Source organism: Calidris pugnax, unplaced genomic scaffold (genome assembly GCF_001431845.1).
Source record: "Calidris pugnax isolate Ruff unplaced genomic scaffold, ASM143184v1 scaffold36, whole genome shotgun sequence".
In the NCBI taxonomy this organism is placed as follows: Eukaryota; Metazoa; Chordata; class Aves; order Charadriiformes; family Scolopacidae; genus Calidris; species Calidris pugnax.
This window is the reverse complement of record NW_015090825.1, coordinates 2,493,502-2,517,921: the sequence shown is the minus strand read 5'-3', so window position 1 is coordinate 2,517,921 and position 24,420 is coordinate 2,493,502. Positions and strand designations below refer to the sequence as shown.

Below are 24,420 nucleotides of genomic sequence, written 5' to 3'. Positions count from 1 at the left end.
CTTTTCTTTGAAAAAAATCCAAAATTAACTAAAAAGAAAACCCCCAAAATAATCTTTTTAAAAAACAAACCCCAACCTGCCAAAGATACCCAACTATTATGGTTTATGCTAAATCTTGCACAAAAACTCCATGAGAAAAATACACCGATAGCAAAATAAGTAAAAAGGACCTGCAAAAAAGTAAGGAGTTTTACAGTCATACTTTTTTAAATACTTCGGAACGCATATACAGAAGCATCAGCATGAAAATACTTCAATATTTTACTAGAAACGCTAACTTCATACAGTTTCTTTATTTAAATATCTGCAATTCTCAACTCTAATAATACTGAAAAAAACCGATCTTTTGTTTCGAAGGCTCTGTGAGTGTCCGTGACGCCGTTCTGGTCAAAACGGCCCCATCTCCAGGTCACCTGAATCAACGGGGCCAACTTTGTTCTTCTGGTAAGAATCCATGTCGAGTCCTAAGTAGTTCAGTTTCTGGTTATCTCACCGATTTCCCTCCCACACATAGCTTTCAGCCCAACTACTTCTCTACTAGCTCACTAACTCTTTGCATTGAAAATTTTCCCCTTAAAGCAGAACTGGAAACCCGTCTGCCCCCCACAAAAGGATATCCCGCTTCCTACCGGCCGTACTTTTCCTCTTCATCCTTAGTCATAAATACATTAAGGCCAACATAACAAAAAAAATCTCATTAAGCACTGAAGGTCTCGGCAAATACAAAACCGCAGCACAACCCGCTCCGTGGGAACCTGCTGCCACAGTGACCTACAGACTGGACTGATTGGTTTGCGAGTTTCTACGCGTATCAAAACTGAGATTGTTCCTTCTTTCCTTTGTTTCGGTTTAATCTCTCATCTGCGCATGTGTATAAAGTTTTTTTTCCCCCCTTCTTTCGCTCTCTCACAGCCGGCTCTGTCAGTTGTTCCCCTGTGATTGCTGCAAGGCTTTGTGCATGGCAGCGGAGGCAGAGGAGGGTTTGATCCAGGGGACAGTTAGCAGGGAGGAGGTGGTGGTGGTCGTCATGGTAACCTGAATCATGTGCTCGTTTTGTATCAGTCTAATGAGGGTTTTGAGACGTTCCAGTGATGACTGAGTCCCTTTCTGCTGGGCCAACAGGCTGGTTTTTAGCTCTAAGCATTTCTGTCAAATAAAGAGAAGGAGAGAGAGAAGGGAAGACTGAGAATACATTCAAATTGGTGTCAAACATCTCTCCAAACATCCTTTTGTGTCTTGAGTGCACGTCCTGCTCAAAGGAAGTATATTCTCCTTTGGGGATAGCAAAACCACAGCTTAACGAATGGCGTAATCACCAGTGCTGCACACACTGCAGCGCCTGTCTAAGGGAACAATATTCATCGCAGTCCAAGTGCATTTCAGAGGAAGTTTCCAGCCTCACCCTGTAGACAGCCTGGCAGAAATGCCTTCTCCAAGGAGATTACTGGCACGGGATCGGAACAGCTGTATTACTGGAAAGTACCGAAGGCACCAGTGAGATCTCTGAATCTTACCAAAAGGGAATGATAAACTCTTGAGGGATAAACCTCACCATGACGCATTTTGTATGTGCCACACATTTTAGGGAGTCAGTACTGTGAAGATAAGTTGATCTATTTAAACACAATGTCAATATCTTTCTGGCAGAAAACTTCATCTAAGACACTACTGTCATACCACTGCAGTCACAAGAATGTCTTTCTCCTATGGGGTGGCCAAACTGCACTCCACCATCACTTGAAATGTTTTATACAAACTTACATGAAAATGAGCTTGACAGCAAGAGCCAAACGAAGGCATCCCAAATCTTCCTCTTAGCATCATAGAAACATTTAGGTTGGAAAAGACCTTTAAGATCATTGAGTCCAAACGCAAACCTAATACTGCCAAGTCCACCACTCAGCCATGGCCCTAAGTGCCACATCTACATGTCTTTTAAATACTTCCTCTTCTCCAAGAAGAGATAAAGAAGATTCAGTAATTCTCCTTTCCCTCCCAAACTTCATCCCTTACACTAGCAATTGGCCTGTGAGGGAATACGTGACAGACCTGAGCCTGCCTGCTGGACAGAAAGGGACAGTGGCCTCTCTAATATCTGAAACCTCCTGCTTGCTTTCTCCCAGTGGGCCTGGGGGTCTGGCAAAACTGGTTACTTGTCTGCAGATTGCTCCTCCTTGGCTATGGTCAAGACTACCTGGGGTTGGAGGGAGCCTCTAGCCCTAGGGACACGGGAAACACCCACTGGAAAGTCAAGGAACCGTGTGGAGCTGTTTGGAGGTTGGTTTAGACAGGTGAACTATCAGGTGAAGGATAAATCATGTTCTGTTTTTACCAAATAACACCATTCCACCTGTGGTGTATACAAGAGTGTTCTCTTTAATGTAAATCTCTGTTAAGGCAAATGTCAGAAATGAAATTGCTCTGTGCTGGAACACCTTTAATTGCTTTTATCCTTTCAAGTGGATATATCTCCAAGAAATATAATCATCAGCTGATATTACCATTTAAATAAGACAGTATTGCCCACTGAAAGAACCTGATTCTGCTTAGGTAAAAACCTTACTGATTTTGGAAGCCCTGGCATACACCTGATAGCTGACTGCACCCCCAAATGCTCTTCTTTTTCTGAACACCTCATCCCAATGCACTGTCCTACCTACTAAAGACATTCTGTACCCCAAGAGTCACTCTTCAGAGATATGTGTGTTTCCATTAGTGCTGATGGTGGCTATACACGCTCACAGGGAATATTCCCCACTGTGATGTCTTTTAATAAGTTATTGCTTTTCCTTCCACTCTATTTTAAATGTGATTAATATTTTAACATGCCTCCTCTGGATAACTGCAATGGTAAAACAAGTAGTGACCAGTCACTCCTGCAGCTGCCACTTTAATTTTTCCAGGGTAAGGAAGTTTCAAATATTTATTGAGACTGCCATGCAAGCTAACAGCTACCCCTTATGAGTAGGTTGGAGGTGGGGTAGCCCCAAATAAGTTCCTTCACCTATGGAGGATAGGAATTATGGCTTTGAACTCATTCATTGCTGCCAGAGACTGGTCCTCACAGCATGGTATGTGCAGGAGACGTCTCCAGCCAACATTTATCTTTGAAACGAGTTCACAGAGAAAATGCTTGTCAATCCATTTCCAGTCCTGGAGTAGTTGTTACAGCATTCAACCCCTGAGACAAATTTCTACCTAATCTCAAGAGTTCAGAACTAATGGACAAGCAGCTACAATTGGAGGACATGCTTGTGGCTAAACTTTTCACCTGGAGAATGGAACTGCCTTAAAGTCACTGAGCACATCAGAGCTGTGTCTGGCACTAGAAGGCAGGCAGTCATGGCTGTTTTGGTTTTGGGGGGTTTTTTGCATGCAACAGGAATTCAGGTGATTTGTCCTCTTCATCCTGCCAAAGCAGCTTTCTTTTGTGCATAAAGGAAATCCATGTTTTCCTCAGAGAGAGAAACACATTCACACTTGAACACCTGTAGCTTGGGAGCATAAATCATTTTCTAGCAACAAAGTATCAGTTTTTCAGGCGTAATTTCTTTATAAACATCTCTGCAGGAGACTTTGTGTCCCCAGTCAGGTGTCCTACCTTCACTGCATTGTTGAGAAGTCGATCTTTTTCTTCTAACTGTCTATGCTCACTCTTCAGCTCACTGCTTCTCTTTAATAACTTTCGCTTCTCTTCTTCTTTGACTGTGGAACAATAAGATTAAGGATGCAGCAGTTAAGAAAAGGACATATGGTAAAACTGTGCTCTCGGCAACACAAAGCAGAAGCATGTATTTTGAACGGTGAGCTTCAGGTCTCATTAGCCTTTTGTCAGCACGTACAGCCAAATAAATCTGGAGTTTGTGCTTACATGCATGTGTCTATGTCAATGGCTAGCACACAGGACAAACCTAAAGCTATACTGCATCTTTGAGGTGAATTAGAATTAGTTCTTGGACCACATGTGGTCCTGGAAGTCTCCAAGAAAGAGGTGAATGGTATTAAAGAACAGGTCATTCACCTGGAATGGCAATAGGTCAGCAGCAACCCTAGCTGAAAAGCACCATCATAACAATACCAGACCTCTGCAAAGCTCCTTACAAATACAATCTAATGCCCCAAATGTAAGAGTACAACACGTAACTAAAAAAGAGAATTGGTCAATGCACAGATATCGTAAGACATCTGATCCTAACGACTGATACTGAAACAATTAGGAGCTGATACTGATTTCTGAGACACTAATCTAGCATTGTGTTACATACCCAATTACATGGCTTTGCCTAGCCCAACTGTGTTTCTCTGCCTCCCAGCCTGAGATGCTTCTGCCTCAAAATTCGTTTTCAGCCCCGTCCCCAGCAAGGCATCACTTTCATGATAGCCTCTTCCAGGGAGTGAAGCTCCTGAGAGACTGATCTCAGCATCCTCAAAGAGATAAGGCAGCGAAGGAGCAGACCGAGGAGAAGGGCAGAGAAAGTGACCTGCTGTTCCCACGTACAGCCCTTTATGGCCCTTTTCTTAATAATGCCATGGTACCTGGTAGCATTACATCACCACTTTAATATTAGTGCCATGAAGGATTCAAAAGGCATCGCCTGTCACGAGCAGGGAATTCCTTGTCAATAGCTATATTAATCCCTACCTGTTTTATGAGTAACATAGGAGTGAACAATAGCCAAAGTTCCGGTCCATGGCACGTTGTCATCTTTCTTTAACACCTGTAAGCCCAGGGAACAATAAAAAGTTAGAACTCCATAAAGATGCACATTAATATTTTTCTTCCTCCAGCCTCACAGCTCTGCAGGACCAGATCTAGGGTCCTTTTCTCAGAATTCGAGTGCTGAAAAGTAACAAGAGAATAATTTGAGCAGCAGTCTCCATCGGAGCTTACTCTTTACACATCACTATAAACAGCCCTACTAAAAAGTGCCAAAAAGGGGGTTACAGATCCTCTGTTTCTTGTTGCCATGGCCAGAAGACATTCTTCAGCCCTTGACAGGCAGATCTTCACACTGTCAGGAGTGTTGTCTACTGAGCATGCAAGAAGTTGTTGGTCCATATGAAAACTGGCTGCTCTGCTCTCTCCAACTGCACGCTAGAATTTCCCCTTGACATTTTCAAGGGAACATAACAGTGATCTCAGTGCTAAATACAAAGAACTCTAAGGCACAAAATCTAAGCCTCCACTCTACAATTTAGTGACACCGTATTGTTTTAGTAATTGTTTTCTTGTTCATGCAATCAGCATTATTCAAAGCAACTAGACAAATTAGCATTTCTGACATGGCTATGATCAATAGCTATGTGTAATAAATGATTTAAAGAAAAGGGAGTGTTCTCCTCACAGCTTTCAGATCCAGTGGTGAACAGAGTCTGCTTCTGACACTGACTCTCCCTCATCTATAAGATTTACACTATTTGTCTGACAACCCTACATACTGGTGGCTTTATTGTAAAGAAGGGAAACAAAGGAAACGAAGAGACATTTTAAAAGGACAAACCTAGCAGATGCAATTACAGGGAAGCTAAGGCACACAGTGTATGTTCTAACTCTAGTACAACAAAAATACCAGAAACAAAAGCTGCAATCTGTACTAAAACCTTTTCAGTATTACTGTAATTAATGTGATTCCCTAAACCGTGATCATAGGTTAGATTAGTGGTACACAAATTCCAGTTTTCTCTTCTTGGTGTGCTACACTGCATGAAGCTTACCTTCTGTTGGCACTTTGGACAGATCCAAACCCCCTTGGGGGCCGTTTTGAGAGGTGGGTCCAAGCAGTTGAGGTGATAGGCTCTGGGACACGCGCCACAGGGCTGCAAGTTAACGCCACGCTTGCAAGCAGTGCAGTGTTCATCATGGTGGATCTCGTTCTGCAAGAGAAGAAGAAGGATGGCTTGGGTCAAGTCAAGCCATTGAGAACTTCTCTCTGGACAGCATTCACAGCCACTGTTGCAGCAGACAGGCTCATTCAAACACAAAATCTAATTGTCAAAAGCACCCTGGCCACTGTAGAAGAAGACAGAAATAACCGTGTATGACAGCAACAAATACAAACAAACAAAGAGCCAGAAGCAAGTTCCATAAATTGAAACAGATAGAAAAATAAAAAACAACTAATCAAACACAGGAGGGAGTCGATGAATATAGGCAGCTTGTGATGTAGAAATTATTTCACTTGGTTTTGATAACGTGTCACTCCAACACATGCATCACCATGTGCAGCTCTATTTTGAAGCATGGATCAAAGTCAGTATGTGGATCACTTGTCCTTCAAGTCCAAAGCAGAAGGAAGCAAGCAAGGAAAAGTTTCTGGGGAAAAAGCACAGTTCCATGTTTTATGCCCATTGCCTCTCAGAGCAGCGAGGAAAACAGGATGCTGAGTACAACCTTTTGCTATGTACCCTCTTTTGTCAACTCCTCTAGAGGGCTCCTCTGTCCCTCTCTTCTCCCTGGCACTAATTGTTCTCTGTTCAGACTCTCTCTGACAACCTTTCTCCAACAAGACTGATTAGTACTTTGTCTGAAGCAATATATAAAATGAACTAAGACTCATCAACAAAGTTACAATGTCATGTAGTAAATTGCTATGCTAATCTGGTGGCAACGTTAATTACTCTTTGTATAATTAAGTGCATTTTAATAAAGGAGATACTGATTTTGAAACTCTCATGGCTTGTGAATCATTATAAAAAAAACCCTGAATTCTCCTAGCGCTTTTCCAGGAAAGAGAATAATAATTTTGTACCTTTGTTAATTCCAGAAGCATATTTTCATTTTCAGGGATATTAATCATAATGTTCCACGATAGTTTTAGTCAGGCTTATATCCTGAATTCTAACTCAGTCCTGTCAAAAAATCGCTCTCCAAAATATTACTCTTTAGAAACTACCTGCTCAAAAGGTGTTAATTTTAATCTCAATGTAAAGAGATTTAACCTATACAAACTAGAATGATTACTCATTTTTCTTAAAATTTTCATTAAAAGCACAAATCTGGAGTAGCAATTTCCCAATCAGTGGATTCTACAAAGGGACTGAACTCAAGCCTTGAATAGGAAAGCCCAAGAGTTCATCTGTTTGAAATTCTAACTTGGAGGCTCAAAGACTTTTTAAGTGGGAAATGTTTGATACAAGCAGTACGAAAGGCAAAGAGAATACTACAAGTTTGTACCTCAGTAGAGACTACAATAACCAGAAGCAAGCACTGAATTACACAGGGATGAGAACGACACTGATAATACACAAATTTTGCTACACATACCTTCCAGAATGGATCCTCATTTGCTAGCATATGAAAGAAGGGCAGAGAACAGATTAGTGGGAAATACATTGCTGCCATGAATGCTAGTTCTCAGCTACGGGAGTAATTTTAGTCAAGCTGTGACACAGGAGATCAGGACATTGCCAGAATTAACGCATGCAGGAAAGAATACAACAGCAAGCAGTGGAATTAGCATTTGAGGTTTAAACATTTACATTGCAGGAAGCCTGTGCCTGAAGATCTGATGCTAAAAAGTCATCGTATGAGAAGCAGAGAATCAGTTTCCAATTTTCAAAAATTTTCATGCAGACCTCCTCTCCACATGTCACTAGTCCAAAAGTCTTTTTTAGGGACTTTAGCCTGATGGGTGCTGAACAGTCTGGCCCTGAACCAGCGAGGCACTTAAGCAGGCGCTTAACTCGGAGTATGAAAGTGGTGCCCCTGACTTACCATCAAACACGTGTTTAAATGTTCAGCTGATTCACGGCCAAAATGGTCAGCTACTTGTGCAACTGAGCTTTATGTTATCATCAACCGTTTATCATCAAATTACTCCCACCCAAACCTCCAAGATTTTCTGACCTTCTGATGAACTGAATCTGTAGTGATTGCACTCACAGCCTGGTAAGAACAAGAACCACCAGAGCTCACTTGGAAAGCAGGCCAAGCCTTTCATAAAAATATTTGGGAAATTCGTCACACTTTGATCCAAAAATAAAAAAAAAAAAAAGCGAGAAAATGTTAACAGCTTTACGGAAACTGCACAGTGGGTTGTAATTTTTGCTGCTGATTTGTAAGAGGCTGGTGCACCCTGTCCCGGTGAAAAACATCTGATGGAGAGGCCTTTGTTTGGATTGGATTAAAGTGGAGATGATGAAACTGATACTTCCGTCCTTCTGTCCTTCAGCTCGCTCTCTGATCACAAATGGGAATATAGCTGCCACAATGTGATCTCATATACAGACCAAGCTGCTGCTACACATTCGTTTTTATACACGTGAATCATAGAATCATAGAATCGTTCAGGTTGGAAGAGACCCTTGGGATCATCGAGTCCAACCAGCGACCCTACTCCGCATAGTCCTCCCCTACACCATGTCCCTCAGTACCGCATCTAAGATGATGCAGACGCATTCACATCTCACACACATGTGGAAAGAGGAACATAAGAATGAAGGAACAGCTTCACCTAAGTTAGACCAAAGGTTACAAAGCCTGGGGTCCTTTGCTAACAGCATCCAGCGCTGCCCCTCCTGCACAGAGTGCAAGAACAGGGCAAGCACTGAGTAAATTTTTCTACTCCATAAGTATCCTTCCAGATGCTAGCGGTTTATGGACTTCCCTAACCTGGAGTTTGCATCTTCATTTTTATATTTAACAGCCTTAGTAAGATAGATTCTTTTTTTCTCCCCATAAATTTGTCTACTTTTTCCAACAATGGTAGCATCCTTTGGCTATGAGTTCCATAATCGCAGACTTACAAAATCTGTAGATGTCACTTCATATACACAAATACACACCCAGAGATCCACCACAATACGACACTGCGATTACTCAGGGGATATAAATGTTATTCAGATAAACAGGGGCTTGATAATTGAAGAGTCTTTTCTACAAATGATACATGTCAGGGGATGTGACCTCATTTCAGGTAAGACATTTTCAGATAAATGAATCCTGATTAATTGACATCTTGCTGAAAATTTACAAGAATTGTTCTCTGCTGCATTTCTAGAAATGACAGTTGTTTCTGGTACTTCACAGAGTGGTTTTTTTTAGTTTGTTTACTTCTCTTTTCAGCTCACTTTTACTAAAAAGTTTTAAACATTTTAAAATATGTCCACTTCTGCCTTCCAGTTGCTGAAAGATTAAAGTGAAGACAGTTTTTTTAAGCAAACATTTTTTTAAGAGAAGGGGCAGTCAGCTCTGCACTGAAGGTTGGCAGTGCCAAGCTGTCTGGGACAGCATCTGCCTTCAGTTCAGAGCTTACAGATCATCTAGCACAACAGTGCCTCGTGCTCATAGCTAATAAACCCTACAGAGGCGGGGAGTCCTGCTATAAAGAAGTCCAGCTTAAAATTGTCAGAAGATTCAGAATCCCAGCACACATTCTGGATGCTGGGAAAACCGAAGATACAGGACTCAAAGAGGAATTAACAATTAAGGAGAGTGCTGATTTCCAAGTGGCTCTGAGACAGCTGCATCACTGGAGCTCTGTCACCTGCCTACTTCCTTGCAAACCAAATGACAAACCCGTGGCAGAAAGAAGGTCAGAGATATTAAACCCAAATTTAAACATAATCTACTAACAGCACAGCTTGCTAACATTGCCATTCTCTCCTGGTTTTCCCACGTGTTTATATGAGAAAAAACAAGTGCAAAACAAATAATACATTTTAATTTTAATTTTGAAGATAAAACTAAGCCAGAAATAATGTTGGGGTTTTGTGGGTTTTTTTTTCCACTGGAGCTCACATGAGCATGGGCTCCTGCTAAGAGGCATGTCATCATAGCTGTTTACGGTGTAATAACCTCTCTTGTCCTCTGAGACCCTATGCATTAGAGGCATATGGTAAGTAGGCCAATTGTCTGCATCCAGCACAGGAAGTTTGGAAGGCAAACAGAAGCCCCGCTGCATTTCAGCTGCTGATCCTGCGGCTCAGGAATTCAAGGCAGGGCCAGAAAGGTGAATCTCAAGCACTAAACATGGCACTTGACAGGAATATCAAGCAAACACTGAAAAACTGTCAAAACTTTACGTCTTAATTCAAATTATCCCTGTAAATGCTCCTAATACTGAAATAATATTTGACTAAGAAAAGACCCGTCTTCCCTTGCCTGTAAGGCACGACAGTAGAGCCTAAGTTATAAAGGCATCATGAGGGCAAGGACATAATCACATTTCTTTACCAGCTTTTTTTCCCCTTCTGAAATGCAACTCTATCTTCTCGCTTTCTCTCTCAACATCCTACATGGGCCTCTCATGAAGAATTAAACCGTATTCAGTATTCTCCTTCTTTCATCTCCCACCTCCCAACTCTTTGCCTTCTCTATATGTTGTGCATTTTTCCTGGAATGAGCTTCTTCACATGAGCTGATCATCATCATCCCCAAATGGCTCCTCTGAGTTGTTCATTCTCAAGGCTTTTACCATGAAATTTTCAGCATCTGAAGTTCCTATAAATACAAGATTGGCAGGCACCTTCAAGGCCATCAAATCTAGATTTATGGCTTCAGCTCTTGGAGACAGGAAAAACTGTGTGGTTTTTCAGCTGTTGTTTTTAAAGCAAAAGATATGGTAAATTTCTAGCCCTTGAGGATGGACAGCAGTTTCTTAAAGCTGATGAAAAGCGGCAAATGAAAAGCCCAGAACAGTAATTATTTTTTAAATCTCAAATTTTCAATATATATTTTGAAGCACTTGGGGCGGCCAACGCTGCCTTCTTCAATCAGTCCTCTCACTGCATGGTGCTTGCAATACTGGAGATCAGATTTTCCACTGATTGCAGGGACTTTGGATCCGTTTCTCTACAGTTTTGAACTTTAGCCTTATCCTTCAATTGTTTTTGCAGCAAAACCATCTATTTTCACTGCACACTAAAAAGCGCAGGGACCTTACCCTATGGTACCCTAGCAGTAATTCATATGAAATCCTACTAATAAATATTTAACATGTCATTAGAATAGCAGTATATTCGTGTTAAAATATGCTTACCTCTTGTTGAAAGGAACAAGGGGTTATTCAAATAATTTGATGCAAGGCGTTTCCGCTACAAGGGAAAAGAAATCAACCACAGTGTCACTGAAAAGTGCTCTTGTTGACTCTTACCATTTCACATTATCAATCTCCTCGAGCTTCCCTCGTACAGAACCAGCTATCCAGAAGCCAGTTCTGTGACTTAGAATATTTGTTGCTAACCCCCGAGACAGCCACACAAACAGCTGTATTATTTACCTTTCTAACAATCCCTCACTAGAACGCTTCAGTGCACACTAGATTTTTTAACAAGAGAGACATGGAAATTGCAAATTTTATTGATTGAGTTCCAGGACATGTTGCAAAGGTCAGTAAGAGCAAGGCAACAGCAACAGTAACTCCAAATCTAGCACACAAACAATGTTCATAAAAGAAAAACTGTGTAATAAACTGTTGCTGTGAGATGACATCTTTCTTTGCGTATCTAGAAACGGTGATGAACTTCCCACCGGCAGAAAATCATCACTACCTTCTGTCACACTTGCCTACACTTTGTAGGAACATACTTTGTGTATTAGGGCCTAAGCAAAATACTTCACTTTCAGAAGTTAATATGTATGACCTCTAGGAACTGGCAGTGATTTCAATCTGCAGAGATCACCAAAGACTTTCAAACTTGCAAACACAGACCACTGGAAACTTGACTGAGACCTTTAACTAATTTCATGCAGCCCATCGCCAATTTGTCAAATGGTAAAAGCTGTTGGTCAATAGCAAGCTGGGCTTCATTAACAGTCTATGTAACCCCTAATTGTTTCGCTGAATCAGCAGGACTGGAAACAGCACCATTTTCCTCCATTAGATAGCGTTAGGCTCTGCTTGGAGGAAAATTAGAGGGATTTTGCTAATAAATGATTTATTCTGTGGTGAGTAAACTGTTCTCTTATACACATGTGCCTGCCAGTCTGTTAATGAATTTTGAATTGATGTTTCTTCCTTCAAAAAATATCCAGTCTGAAACTTAACCCTTTCCTATGGGGAAAAAAAAAACAAAGCTATGGAGGGTGAGAAAATAGAATGGTATCTCAGTTATTTTTTTAAAGAAAAAAGCTTTGAAAAGAAAAAGCACAACATTTGAGTGAAGATGTAAGACCGTGATCACATTTCTGTAATCAAGGAAGTTAGCATCACCACTACAGATGCTGAGCTCCTGCCGTTTTGAGGGGCGTTGGCAAATAAAAAGTCTAATTTATATGCAATTTCAATTTAAACAATCATGAATTAAAGATCATTCAGTAGACTAACCGTAAATTAAACTGCACCAAAATGCCTGAAATGCCACAAAATACCTCAACTCACTGATTAGCAAATCAATCTGAGCAGCTAATTGATCAGAGAAAAACCATCTGCCTCCATTTTACTTGAGCAGCATTCCCCATGGTCAGTACTTAATGACAACTCCTAATGAGGACACAGCTGATCAGCCACAGGACTCTTTCACAGACGTTTCTTTCTCCGTGCCATCTATCACTTTAGGATATGCTTTTGAGAATAGATATAATGAGATGTATGAACTAGGGGTGCATCAGACCTCCTCCATCCCTGCTCCAAGACAACTGAGTTTCTCGCAAATGCTGATCAGATTATGCCACAAAACTCTGCTGCAACTATTAAAATAAACTTATCAGGACAAAAATGTCTAAGAGGAGAGACTACAACATTTAATGCTAGCACAGCTAAGGTTCCTGCTGTGTTAAATAATGGATGTATGGACATCAGCATTTGCTCTGAAGAGGTCACTAAAGAAAAGTGGAGGAGTTCTAAGAATTCAAGTGCCTTGAGCTGCTCTGGAGTATAAAGATCTCCAATATTAAAAAAAAAAAAAGAATAATCAAGCCACTAAGCAGCTCGACTACAGCGGTAAGGTTCATCTTAGCCGCATCTGTCTGCTGTCTGGCAACAAACATAGGAATCTGAAATGTTGGCATACCAAAAATTCTGCATAGCTGGTACCTAAATAAAGAAAAGTCACTTTCTTAAGGATTAAAGAACTGAGAACACAGAGAAATCTTGCTTAAATGGAGAGCTGGCTGCAAATCAGTTTCATTTCTGCAGGATGTTCGAATAGTAACCCTGAACTATGGTGAAATTTTAAAGGTGGTTTTAGTATCCTGAATAAATGTCTGTATGCCAGTTCAGAAACAAAGAAAAAAACAATTTCAGAAAAAGTTAAGTTTACTTATATGCTGCTTTTTACACCATGTTTTCAATCCAATATTATGTAGAACCAAATTTTGCTGCTTCTATAAATGTAATATCATAAGCATAACAGACAACAGAGATTATCCAGCACATTTTATTTTTAATTATGCATTATTATATTTATTATGCAGGCTTCCATACCCCCTGCAGAGCACACTGATTCTTAAACCAACACATCCATTCTATGAATGTCACTAATAAAAAAAGCCAAGTTCTCCATTTATTATTTGGCACATAGGAAAAGAGAAACAGCAATGCAAGTTTGAACATAATGCAGCACTTCTGTTCTTCAGTTCTGACCTAAAGGGACCGTCTGTGTGGGTGGGTGAAAGAGTAATTAGATCCCACATTAATTTAGTCCTTTTGGCCTTTATTAAAACTAGGATGAATTCTAGTTTGAAGCAAGTGATGTTGTGGGGTGAAAACCTGTTGCTTAGCTACTGAGATGAGATATTTTCTTTCTTTTCCACATCAATATTTCTTTACAAGTAAATGTGTGGTTCTGCATTCATATATACTTTTGTAATGAGAAGCACTTAAACCTTTTATTGACATGAAATAGAACTGTGGTAAAAAAAGTGAATGATAAAGTACCTCTGTTTCCAAGAGTCCACTGTAGGCTGGATTTGCTGTGCTTCTTCTCTTTCTTTCCTGACGCTTGCTCTGGATTTCTGTAACCATGGAAAGAAACATGAATTGTGCGTTTCCCATTCATCAGGGAAAAATGTAGATCTAACTTGTTAAGCAAGACGCTCTTACCCTCCACCCCTTGGGCTTTGTGTTCAGTTTCAGTTTCTAAAGTATAATTGGGTTGCATCAGCATTGATATTTGCTGCAGTTCAAGGTTTGACATTAACAAGCTTTTCCTTGTAAGATTCAGAACACAGGCATTTTTTATTTTTTTCCCCTCTTCCAAGGTGGACTTCTGCTGCCCTACAAGATTTTTATTATGATCCCTTCAGACACATATTCAGCAAGCATCAACAGAGAGCTTTCAAAATACTATCAATGCCTGATATTAACAAAAATGAAGCATTTAAGGCAGTTAAGCCTTGTGATTCGTATCAGATGAAAGCACATAAATCCTTTAAAATTTAATTTACATTATTTTTTCTCTGCAGAAGTTAGAAAAAGCACGGTCAGATTCAGTTCTAACTAGGGCGTGATGATTTATCCATCCAAAAATATAAAACTTCACGATCCTAAGCATGCAAAATGTTGTTACATTACATGTATTTGTGTCACTGGAAAGAGCAGCGCAAAGACAGGCTCATTGAATTGCAGTCCTGTTTGGAAAAGGGTGAAACACTAGAGAACACCCTTCTGCTAAATGGTACCACCTATTCAAAGCAGTACTGGCTGAGGACCGCATTTAGCAACAATTAGTCACGTGCATACTTCTGTAAACACATACAGAAAGAGCCAGTGGATTCCTGGCTCACTGAAATCTGCAGATTGAATGCTGCTTTTACCTGAGCTAGGATTCCATTTCTGTCATATGGAATTTCTTTTTCCAGCTCTTGATGTAAATTCAGAACGGTGAGATTATTAGCACCATGTATTTTAGAGGCTACTTTTCATTTCAACAATAAAGTAAGAGCAGACCTAATTTAGCAAGGAGAGCCACCCAGTATCCATCCATGACATGAAGTGCACACAGCTGGGCTGATTCTCTATTCTAAAATGTTTCCTACTTGAATATTGTAAAGCAACATTTAGACTCTGAACTAGCAGAAGCACAAGCCCTTCAGCCCAGAGGACCAGGAGTACACCCAACAGAAACTCAGGACATCATCTAGTTCTGCAGAAGGTCTAGCACCTTTCATCAATGTCTAAGCTAAAGAGGTCTATCTCAGAACATCCTCAGTGCCAGAAATGGCTTTCAGGATATTGAGCACTATCTCACATTTGCAATCCAACAGTAAGATACAGTCCAACTTTCAGGTTGCTTATGATACACAGGAATAGGATTTCCAACACGTAGTTCTGGGTTCCAGGCACCCTTTCCAAATGCTGATCACTTCCCACAGAGTAAAAGGGGGGTCCACACATACCACTTTATGTGTTTCTACAGTAAATGGTATTAGTATTGCTGGTCATGTCTTAGACACAGTGTCCCTAGAGACACGCCCAACACTCTGCAGGGATTCTGAACTGCCCTCAGTTCCAAGACATTGATTTGAAACTTTTCATTCATGAAGGACTATTGAATAAGCCACCACTCTTGGAGTGACAGACATATCAGAAGGAAACTGGATAGACAAGAAAAACAGAAAAGCAACTACTTGCATAATCTGGCTGGGTTTTCCCACTGGCACAGTCATCTTTCATGCTCAGAAGGTGTCTTCTCCTAGGGCAATTTAAAGGGTACAGGCAGGTCTGTATTCACATCTGACACGAGCTAGACATATGCTGCCACGAGACTCAGGGAGCTATGCAGAATCTCACTACCAAGAAACGTGTGACTCAAGCCTCTACCGAGACGTGATAAACCCCATGGCTGCAGCCACTGCCAGCATCTCATTAACATCCTCAGTGCTACACAGGGTCCAAGCTGGATGATCTTGTATGGGTAACAGTTCTGTCCCACTGCGAAAATATTTCTTGTGAAAGGCTTGTCTGGCTTTGCTGAAATCACCATAATGATGCTTCCAAACCCTTTGGCATCCTCTAAAGGGAATCGGGCCTCAGCAGCAGGGTACGTGCTAGACACAGATTCAGTAGCCTACCACAGAGCCACTGGAACACACATGGTTGTTCTTGATGTCAATGTTAGTTCCTATAAGGGGAATGCTCTCAAAGACAAAATGTGAGAAATGTCACACCAGAGGAACCGCGTGCCTTGGTGCTGGCCAAGAAATGGAGGAAGTGGACCTCTGCTAACTCTTTACCTTGATCTCAGCAGTGCGAGCTGGAGCTGTGGTGCTTGCAGCCAGGCTCAGTAACCCACCCTACGTGGTCAGTGAACCCAGGGCTTGCAATCACCTTGGCACACTTGTGGCAGTGTAGGGAAAAAGCTGGAGTTTGGGCAGCCCAGGCTTAGTCTTTCAGAAGTGGTCACAGCGATACAAGATCATGACTTTTCACTGGCCGAGAAAAAGAAACAAAGAATGTGAGACAGGGGAGCTTTCTGTGTCCATAACTGGGCCGAGTGTCTTCACAAGAGGACTATGATGGATCTGTAGCTCTCTGCCCTTTTGGGTCTCAGGTTTAAGAGAGAACTTCTTCGGTACATGCTCTCACCAAGGCAACAGAAATATTTGATGAAGTCTGAATGACACACGTGGTAGCTACCTGGAATGCAGCTTTGGAAGAGGCATCGCTATGGTACAGAGATAAAAGCTGGCTGGGGGAAAAAGTAATAGCAGTGGGAATAGATGGAAATAAAGACAGAGAGAGAAAGTAATGAACTGAAACAGCTCTAGGTGTACTCTACCCTCTGCAGCCATCAGGGAGGGAGAGCACAATTTCAGCACTTTATTTATGGAAACTGTGAACAAAAAAACCCCATGCTTGAGTATGTACATCTAAGAGTGCATTTGTAAATAATCACACCAAGATAGAACAGAAACATATGCTGGTATACTATCTTTTGTTACTTGTTACTTCTGCTAAAATGTATTGTGTACATTTCAAAACGGGGCTTAATAAATTAAAAATAAATAACTTGTTTCAACTGTTATTAAAATGTTCCAGTAACCTGGATGAAAATATTTCAGGGGTTTTATTTGCTATGGTAAAAAAAGATGTGCACTTTTACAATTACCTGAACTAAAGAATTCTTTTAAAGTTTTTTGTTTGTTTGTTTGTTTTTGTTTTTACACAATGGTAATGCTAAAGGGTGTTTTAATAGCCCCGAGAAGGAGATTTAATATGCTACACCCACGCACTGCATCACAGAATTGGGCTTATTCCTTAGTTTATTAATTTAATAAATATAATCCAAAGAGAAAAAAAATCTCTAAACTGTAATACATTTGACAGAGATGAATAAATCTGAAGATAGCTTTATGTTGGAGGCAAAGCTTGAATGAGCTGCTGCCTTCATCAATAAACACTCTGTATGTTCATTCTGTGAAGCCCATAATAACAATTTATCTTCAGTGCAAGCCATACCTTGGCAGAACGTCAGTCAGTGGAAGTAGTTGTGTTCATTTACTGGTAAAAGTCTCAAAAGACGCCTCCCACTTGGGGCTCTGCAGAACAGAGCGCTTTTCCCAGTGAGGGAAAAGATGCTCCTCTGAACTTTAGGTGGAAAGGCTGCTAGGCTTATAGAGAAATCCATATAGAAGTGGGTCATAGCCCTTCACCACAAAATTAATGAATAAAATGAAGAAAAGCAGTAACACTGTGAATTAATGATACTGAGTGAATAAGCTTTTAATGACCCAATCTTGATACAGTTTAATTCCAAAAATGTGAAATTGAGAAATACATTAGAAGTACTAAAATAAACTGAACTGTGTAATGACCATTGCTTCCTGATACATAGCAATGGCTGATAACCGTAAATATGACATAGCACTAAAATAATAACCTTTAGCTTGTGAAAGCTATAAGGGTATTTTTGACAGTTGTAATCACCAATACTCATGAAGAAATACCCTTCCATAGTAAATAGCTCTCGGTGGAAGCCATTTATTTAAAGCTAGTAGGAATATTAAAAGTGAATTTGTCTGAAAGAATTGATTCTGCAGGATTAGTATTGTAGCAGTTAGGTTCAAAATGTGCGTTTCCACACTTACTGTAGAACAAACAGAGCAGAGCAGTACTTGGTGTTTTAAACATAAGCATTAAATCCACACAAACAATTTATTAGTTCCAATAAAATCAAAGGGTAAAGAATTATTCAAAATGAAGTTCTCTCTCTTCTAAGTATAATTTGCACTTCAGCATAATTTCAAATATTGTCCTATTTTCCTTAGACAAAGAGAACAAGAACCAGTCATCATTTGCACTTTTTGGATTATAAATCTTCTCCCAAAATTGCTGTAGCTTTTTAATTTCCATTTCAATCCATTACCATTAAAGGATTAAAAAGGCCGATGGCTTAAAGTTTCTTTAAACTGCTTTCAAATTCTCAGTCACTGGGACATTAAATGGGTTTCTAAAATGCAGATTTAAAGAGGAAAGACACTGAAAAAAGCAGTAAGACCCACAGAAAACCTGCTGCATGTACTGAGGACACCTTACAATTAAAGTGCTGTTTTCTACCTAATTCACAACCTCTCTTAAAACCAAGGAACAGAAGCACAGGGAATCTTACTCAAAAAAGAAATCAAGCTGTAAAATGGTAGATGCCTCTTGAGTCAGCAAGGTATGTAAGTACATGCCTTACTTTACAGCACATAAAAGTTAAACTCAGTGCACTGGAAATTCCTAAGTATTTTGCTGACAATGGTCCATAAGATGGGTCGTAAATGTCAGTTATCATCAACAAGAATCATTGTCAGGTGACACAGATAGGAGATTTTTCTCCTTATACTGGTGGAACTACACCAACTTGTATTAGCTGAGCAAGTAACTAAACCACATCGAGCTGCAGACATTTTCTTAAAAATAGCTGTATCATCTCTGTCCATGAGAACTAACCCATTCTGCCAAGAAACCCCCAACTCATCTCACACCACTGTTTGCTGAAAAAACTCTTTTTCCCCCCCTCTCATCTATGTTTTCAGAAAGCCAAAGCTGAGGGAAACAAAAGTACAAATATGCTACCTTTTGCAAGGTATTTTTGGCTAAATGGAGGAGAGGAAGGCTTTGTGAGAGGTGGTTTTCTCATTTGCTTAAACTATTGTGAAACAAATGCCAGATTTTCACCACTATTTTACACATTCTGTGGAACTCTAGAGATGACAGATGATGAACTTTAAAAATGAACGCCCATCTCACAGCGGGAAAGAGGGGGGCATGCTTGTTACAGATTGGGGTAAACATCTTTGAACCTCATTGATTCTTTAACCACATCAGTGCTGGTCAGAGCCCTTGCAGGGTTTTTGCTTCAATATTGTCCTCCGGTTGTTAATATCCTTTAAAGAATCATGATGACTGAGTAAACCCAAATAGTGCTTACGCCAAGCCTGCTAGTGCTGGCTGCAGATGGGAGGCAAAGCAAAGTAAGGTTGCCCATTTTTTTGAGGCTGAAAAGCACAATTGTGCATAGAAAACATTTAACCTGATTTTCATTGCCCTTCAGAGGACAGAATCATGAAAAGATTTCACTCAAAAACTGAACTGTAAAATGCCATCTTACCTTCCAAATGTTCTGTTGTAACCAGTCCTAATGCTACCATGAAGGCAATTTTCTAAGGAAAAAATAAACAAGGGTTAGATTTTCTACTATAACAACCACGCTAGAAGTAAGTAAATAAATCAATATAGAATTGACAGAATAAACCCAGTAAAGGTCTTTTAGAAATGTATCTTATTTGAATGCATAGTAATAAGAAGAACTTTAATTGAATATTTGCTTCAGATATGCCTAGTCATTCACGTCCTACTTGTATGACTATATGAACTTCAGCAGTTCAGAGAACTTATGAAGCCAGTGCTGCACGACTACTGATTTTATACAGTGCATGATCAAAATTCAATCAATTCGATCAATTCAACTTCACATCACTAGCTGCTTTGTTACTCCACTCTTTAGAGAAGTAATTGTGTATTATTATTACTATTGGACATGGCAATGCTTTTATTGGATGTGAGCAAGCTGTATGAAGTAAAACAAGATACAATACACTTCCACTGAACTTTAAAACACCAAACAAGACATCTGAAGCATTCTGAAAGCCCTCTCATGCAAATAAAAAGTTTCAGAAATTTCTTTTCCCAACTTACAAAGAAAAAAATCACATGCATGAATTATGAAGAGGTACACTGATCCAATATTTTCCCTCAATGGTGAGTGAACAAAAATCTTCCACTGACACTGGCGAACTCATTTTGCAGTGAGGAATCTGGTCTAAAATATTGCTCAGAATTATTTTACACTATATGTGCACAAAACACACCTGCATACTAACAAATCTTCCAATGTAGTAACAGGGCAAGTACTAGAGCAGACTAAATTTTCCATCAGTGATTTTTACTGGGAAATTTTTCCTTGCAGAAGAAATTTTGCTGAAGTTTTTTAATCCATCTTTCCAATCAAAAACTCAAATTCTTTTTTTTCTTTCCCAAACCCAAACTGAACTGAACTCCTTGGTTTGAAGTCACACATCCGGGGCCTCGGGGATCTCTTCCTCTCTCTGCTGCGCTGAACAATCTTGATGGATCATGTTACCCAAGTTGCATTTTCATGAGGTGCAATTCCACAGGAGAGACAATCTGACTACAAAACCTGAGCTATTAGGAAATCCAAGCAAGGCAAAGCCTACAATCCAACTCTGATAAAGCATCCAAAGACCACAGGAAGACTCAATTATCATACTCACCCAAAATAAAATGTGTAGATTTAGGTCAAACTAAAATATAGTGTTTAAGTGATAGAAGGTCGAAACATTCTGTTCAATCAAACAAGTGTCAGGAGAACACGTTTCAACACTTACAAGTCAAAATTAGTTTGACCTTCTTGTTTTGTGAAAAGCCTGACAATTCTGCTTTTCATTTCAGTTCAGGAAAAAACCAACTAGTCTGTCACTGGGACTACCATTTCCTTCGCAATTCTGACTTTCACACAGTGAAATTGTGAAGCAAGCACATCCTCATTTTGTACATTAAAAGATCTAGCTATGGAGTGTGTTCTTCAACATCTAAGGGCAAGGACTGGACATCTATATGCCTCTTACATATCTGAAAATATCTCTGTCAAGCAGGTGAACTAACAGCATTGTAGGACAGCAACATTTTCTTTCTACAATCTCCCAGTATGTCCCTCTCCTTGTACATTAGAAAATAGTGATGTTGAATCTCATCACTGGCCGTTTAGATATATTCATGCTATATTTCTGCCTTCTATAACTGTGGTAATGGCAAGCACATGTGTTCATTTGCATGTCAGACCTTGCTTTCAATAACATTCACTCCTTACATGTCTAAAACACCAGCTAGACACAGTGGGGGCTCCACACCTGAATGGAAAGATGAATATTTGATTCAAGATCCACTGTGCAGATCTGAGAAGAATATTAGTCAGTTGAGCTGAATTACAAGCTTCACCTCACCCCCACCAAAAAGTAACTTTGTGGTAGCACTCTGAGCAGAATAACAACATTTAGGTATAGAATCAGAAAGCTGGAACGGTTATCGTGTGGTTGTATTTTCCCAGTGGAGCACAGAATGACTGTATTACCCAAAGATTAAACTGTAGGGGGAGCATACATTTTCTGACATCTAAACTAAAATTATTTGAGTACTGGAATGCTCGCTAAACTATTTCCTCTCTTCGTACTAAAATTATTTCAATACCTATCTAATTAAACGTAATGACAGCATACTTGCTTAACATACGAAGAGCCCTCATAAATGGACTTGATAATTATCTCACTAGTAAAGACAGGAACAGTTAGCTTTTATAGATATTTGAAAGATGGTTCCTTTAAAAAAAAAATAACAGTAGAAGCTGTATTCTTTTTAACAAGCATATTATATTAACAGCATGTTTTTTATGAATTTTGCTATTTCACATTCATGATGCTCGTTGGGTTCAACTCAAAACACTACTTCTGCTTAAATGGTTTTCTTTCAAATATCACAGAGTCTGTTGTTTCTCCTCTGTGCAGGAATCCACAAAACTGAGGCTTCAGTTTCTCCAGATTTTCAATCCAAGCCTAACACTAGCATTGAGTTCACAATTGCAAGGTGTCTCTCTTGTCCTTCTTATTGCGGGACTAAAACCACTGTTAGCTAAATAACCAATATTTATGGCAGCAATTTTTCTTTTAAATAAAAACTGTTAGAATGTCCTGGAAAATGTTGCCAGAAACATATAAATTAAATAATATAAAATTTTTAGAAAGCAAGAACTTTTGGGCAGAATTCTCTTTCTTTCTGTGCTGAACTCAGCTTCTTCCAAGAAAAAAACAATAACAAAAAAATCCCCAAACACCACGCCCGTAATCCCCAGAGGAACAGCTTCCTTGTGTAATTCCTTCATTTCTTTGCAGAAGTCATTCTGGTGGGAGAAAGTCCCTCACTATACAGCCAGTTATTGGTCCCCAACCCCAGAAGAGCCCTGCTGATGGCAGGGAGCAGATGGCCCACTCCTCCAGACCTTCTTCAGCCCTAGGGGGACTGAACCCCCACTGCTCATATCCCAGGAGAGGACTTTGACCACTGGACCTGAGACACCCTGGGTGGCCAAGACTATCCATCCTCCTTCTGGGAAAGCCACCCACAGCCACGCATCCAGGCATCCTGTCTGCAACACAGTGGGTATGAGGAGGTTTGCTTTAGCCTGATGATGATGTTCTTGGGAAAGGAGAAATCTTCAGTTTATGCAAAAGGCACACATATTGCAGGGGCCCATGTCCAGGATCAGCTTCGTGGCTTCCCATCAGAACGACCAAGCCAGGAACAAAAGACAGTAATCATCCTCAGCCTTTTCCGTTCATTCAGGTATGCTCAGTAACTGGGATTCCTGGTTACTGGTAAGTCTGGCTATTTCTGGTTTATTTGTTTTAAATTTTCAATTTAATTTGTTAAATCCCAGTCTGTCATGACTAACATTTATGTAGATCCATATTGGAGTTCCTGCCTCAGTTTTGTGCTTTGAAGATAAATAGAAGTGTGGAAAGAAGTGCCTAGAGTGCTTATTTTCTCTTTTAAAATATCATGGTATCTTTGTAACTCTTTGCCTTAAATTTAATCATCTGCTTAAAAGCCACGAGTGCTTTTAGAAATGCACAGTGTGTCTTTTCATGAAGCAAAACAAAGATTTTTACAAAACCATTTCATTTTGTAATTACATGTTCTATTTATGTCATTACATGTATTTACACTAATTATGCTGTTAGTTCTAATTACACTAATTGCATAAATACATGATAATCAACTAAAGTTTACTTTCAAAGAACAAAAGAAATTAACTCTAGACCTACATATTTATGGCCGTGAAACAAATCTATGAAAAGAAAAGAAACAAAGAATCATCATACTTAAGGGCATAGCTTCATCATCCTACCCAGAAAATTGTGCTTGCCGAGACCTCCAGACCCGGTAGGAACAATGTCCTTGGTTACAAAAAAGGTAGTCAGGGTATTCTAGTTAGCAATTTAATGAAAAGCTTATTAAATTTACGAATGCTATACCAAAAAGTGTCCCCAGTCCCATGGTCTCTTCCTGCATCTCTCTAGAAGATTTTTGCTCCATATCCTTTCTGGAAGGCTAAGTTACAGGCAAAGCAAAACAGATGGTTTCTCTAGCATTCTGTTTCAAAACAGGATCTCCTAGCTTTTCTGCCCACAAGGTGCTATACAACAAATAATCTTTTGGAAATACCTCCCTAAACAAAACAGGACCTACAGTCCCACCATTCAGTGGCAATGAAGATTCATATAAGGGTCAGATTTTAAACTTGGGAGGTTTCGTAAGCGTAGTCCTTCAGCACCCCTGCATAAGGCTCTGATATCCTAGGCTAAGAGCCACTATTTGTCCCTAACACCCTTTTAACTATATGAACCTCTTAAAATGGTAAAACAAATGACCATCTACATGCCCCAAGTAACATTATAAATTTATATTGTAATGATCCTCTTAAACCTACAGCTCTGAGGATGTCTTCTTGCTACACATTTATTAGACTACTAAGGTTAAGGTTTCACATGTGCTGAGCATTTCCACAACAGAAGTAGATTCAGTTTGTATAACTTCCCAAATTGCCTCAAGTGTACGCACAATCTAATGTGAACATAGTTAGCCAGAAACTGAAATGCCTGTTAAAGAGACTCAATTTCTACAAGTTCTTATTTATATTTTTCATTTGAATAACAAATATAGTTCATGAAAGAGATTTAATCTTATAACCTGCTTTCTAATTTTTCACTCCATTTAAAGGATTTTAACGTATTTCAGACTAGAAAGAATCTGTGTACATGTGGGAAGAGATGTACACAGCAAATGCAAGAAACTATTGTTACATACAAACTAAAAATTGCAAGATTCATTACAAAGAAGATGTAAAGGCTCGGCTTACAAAGGAAATGTTAATTCAACCTCATACGCAGCCTGTAAACCTGATGTTACGTATTTGATAACA

General features: G+C 39.7%; 1 protein-coding gene across 1 annotated transcript in view; it reads right to left on the bottom strand.

Moving 5' to 3' along the window:
* Positions 1 to 877: 877 nt before the first annotated feature.
* PHF21B (PHD finger protein 21B) overlaps positions 878 to 24,420 on the bottom strand; it is a 45,641-nt gene continuing 22,098 nt past the window's right edge. The window contains exons 6-13 of the mRNA XM_014940067.1: positions 19,477 to 19,528; positions 13,818 to 13,894; positions 10,980 to 11,034; positions 7,265 to 7,287; positions 5,716 to 5,874; positions 4,643 to 4,718; positions 3,602 to 3,705; positions 878 to 1,146 (exon numbers count right to left, since the gene is read on the bottom strand). Coding sequence (XP_014795553.1) covers positions 922 to 1,146; positions 3,602 to 3,705; positions 4,643 to 4,718; positions 5,716 to 5,874; positions 7,265 to 7,287; positions 10,980 to 11,034; positions 13,818 to 13,894; positions 19,477 to 19,528 — 771 coding nt within the window. The 3' untranslated portion in view covers positions 878 to 921. The remainder of the gene's footprint in view (positions 1,147 to 3,601; positions 3,706 to 4,642; positions 4,719 to 5,715; positions 5,875 to 7,264; positions 7,288 to 10,979; positions 11,035 to 13,817; positions 13,895 to 19,476; positions 19,529 to 24,420) is intronic.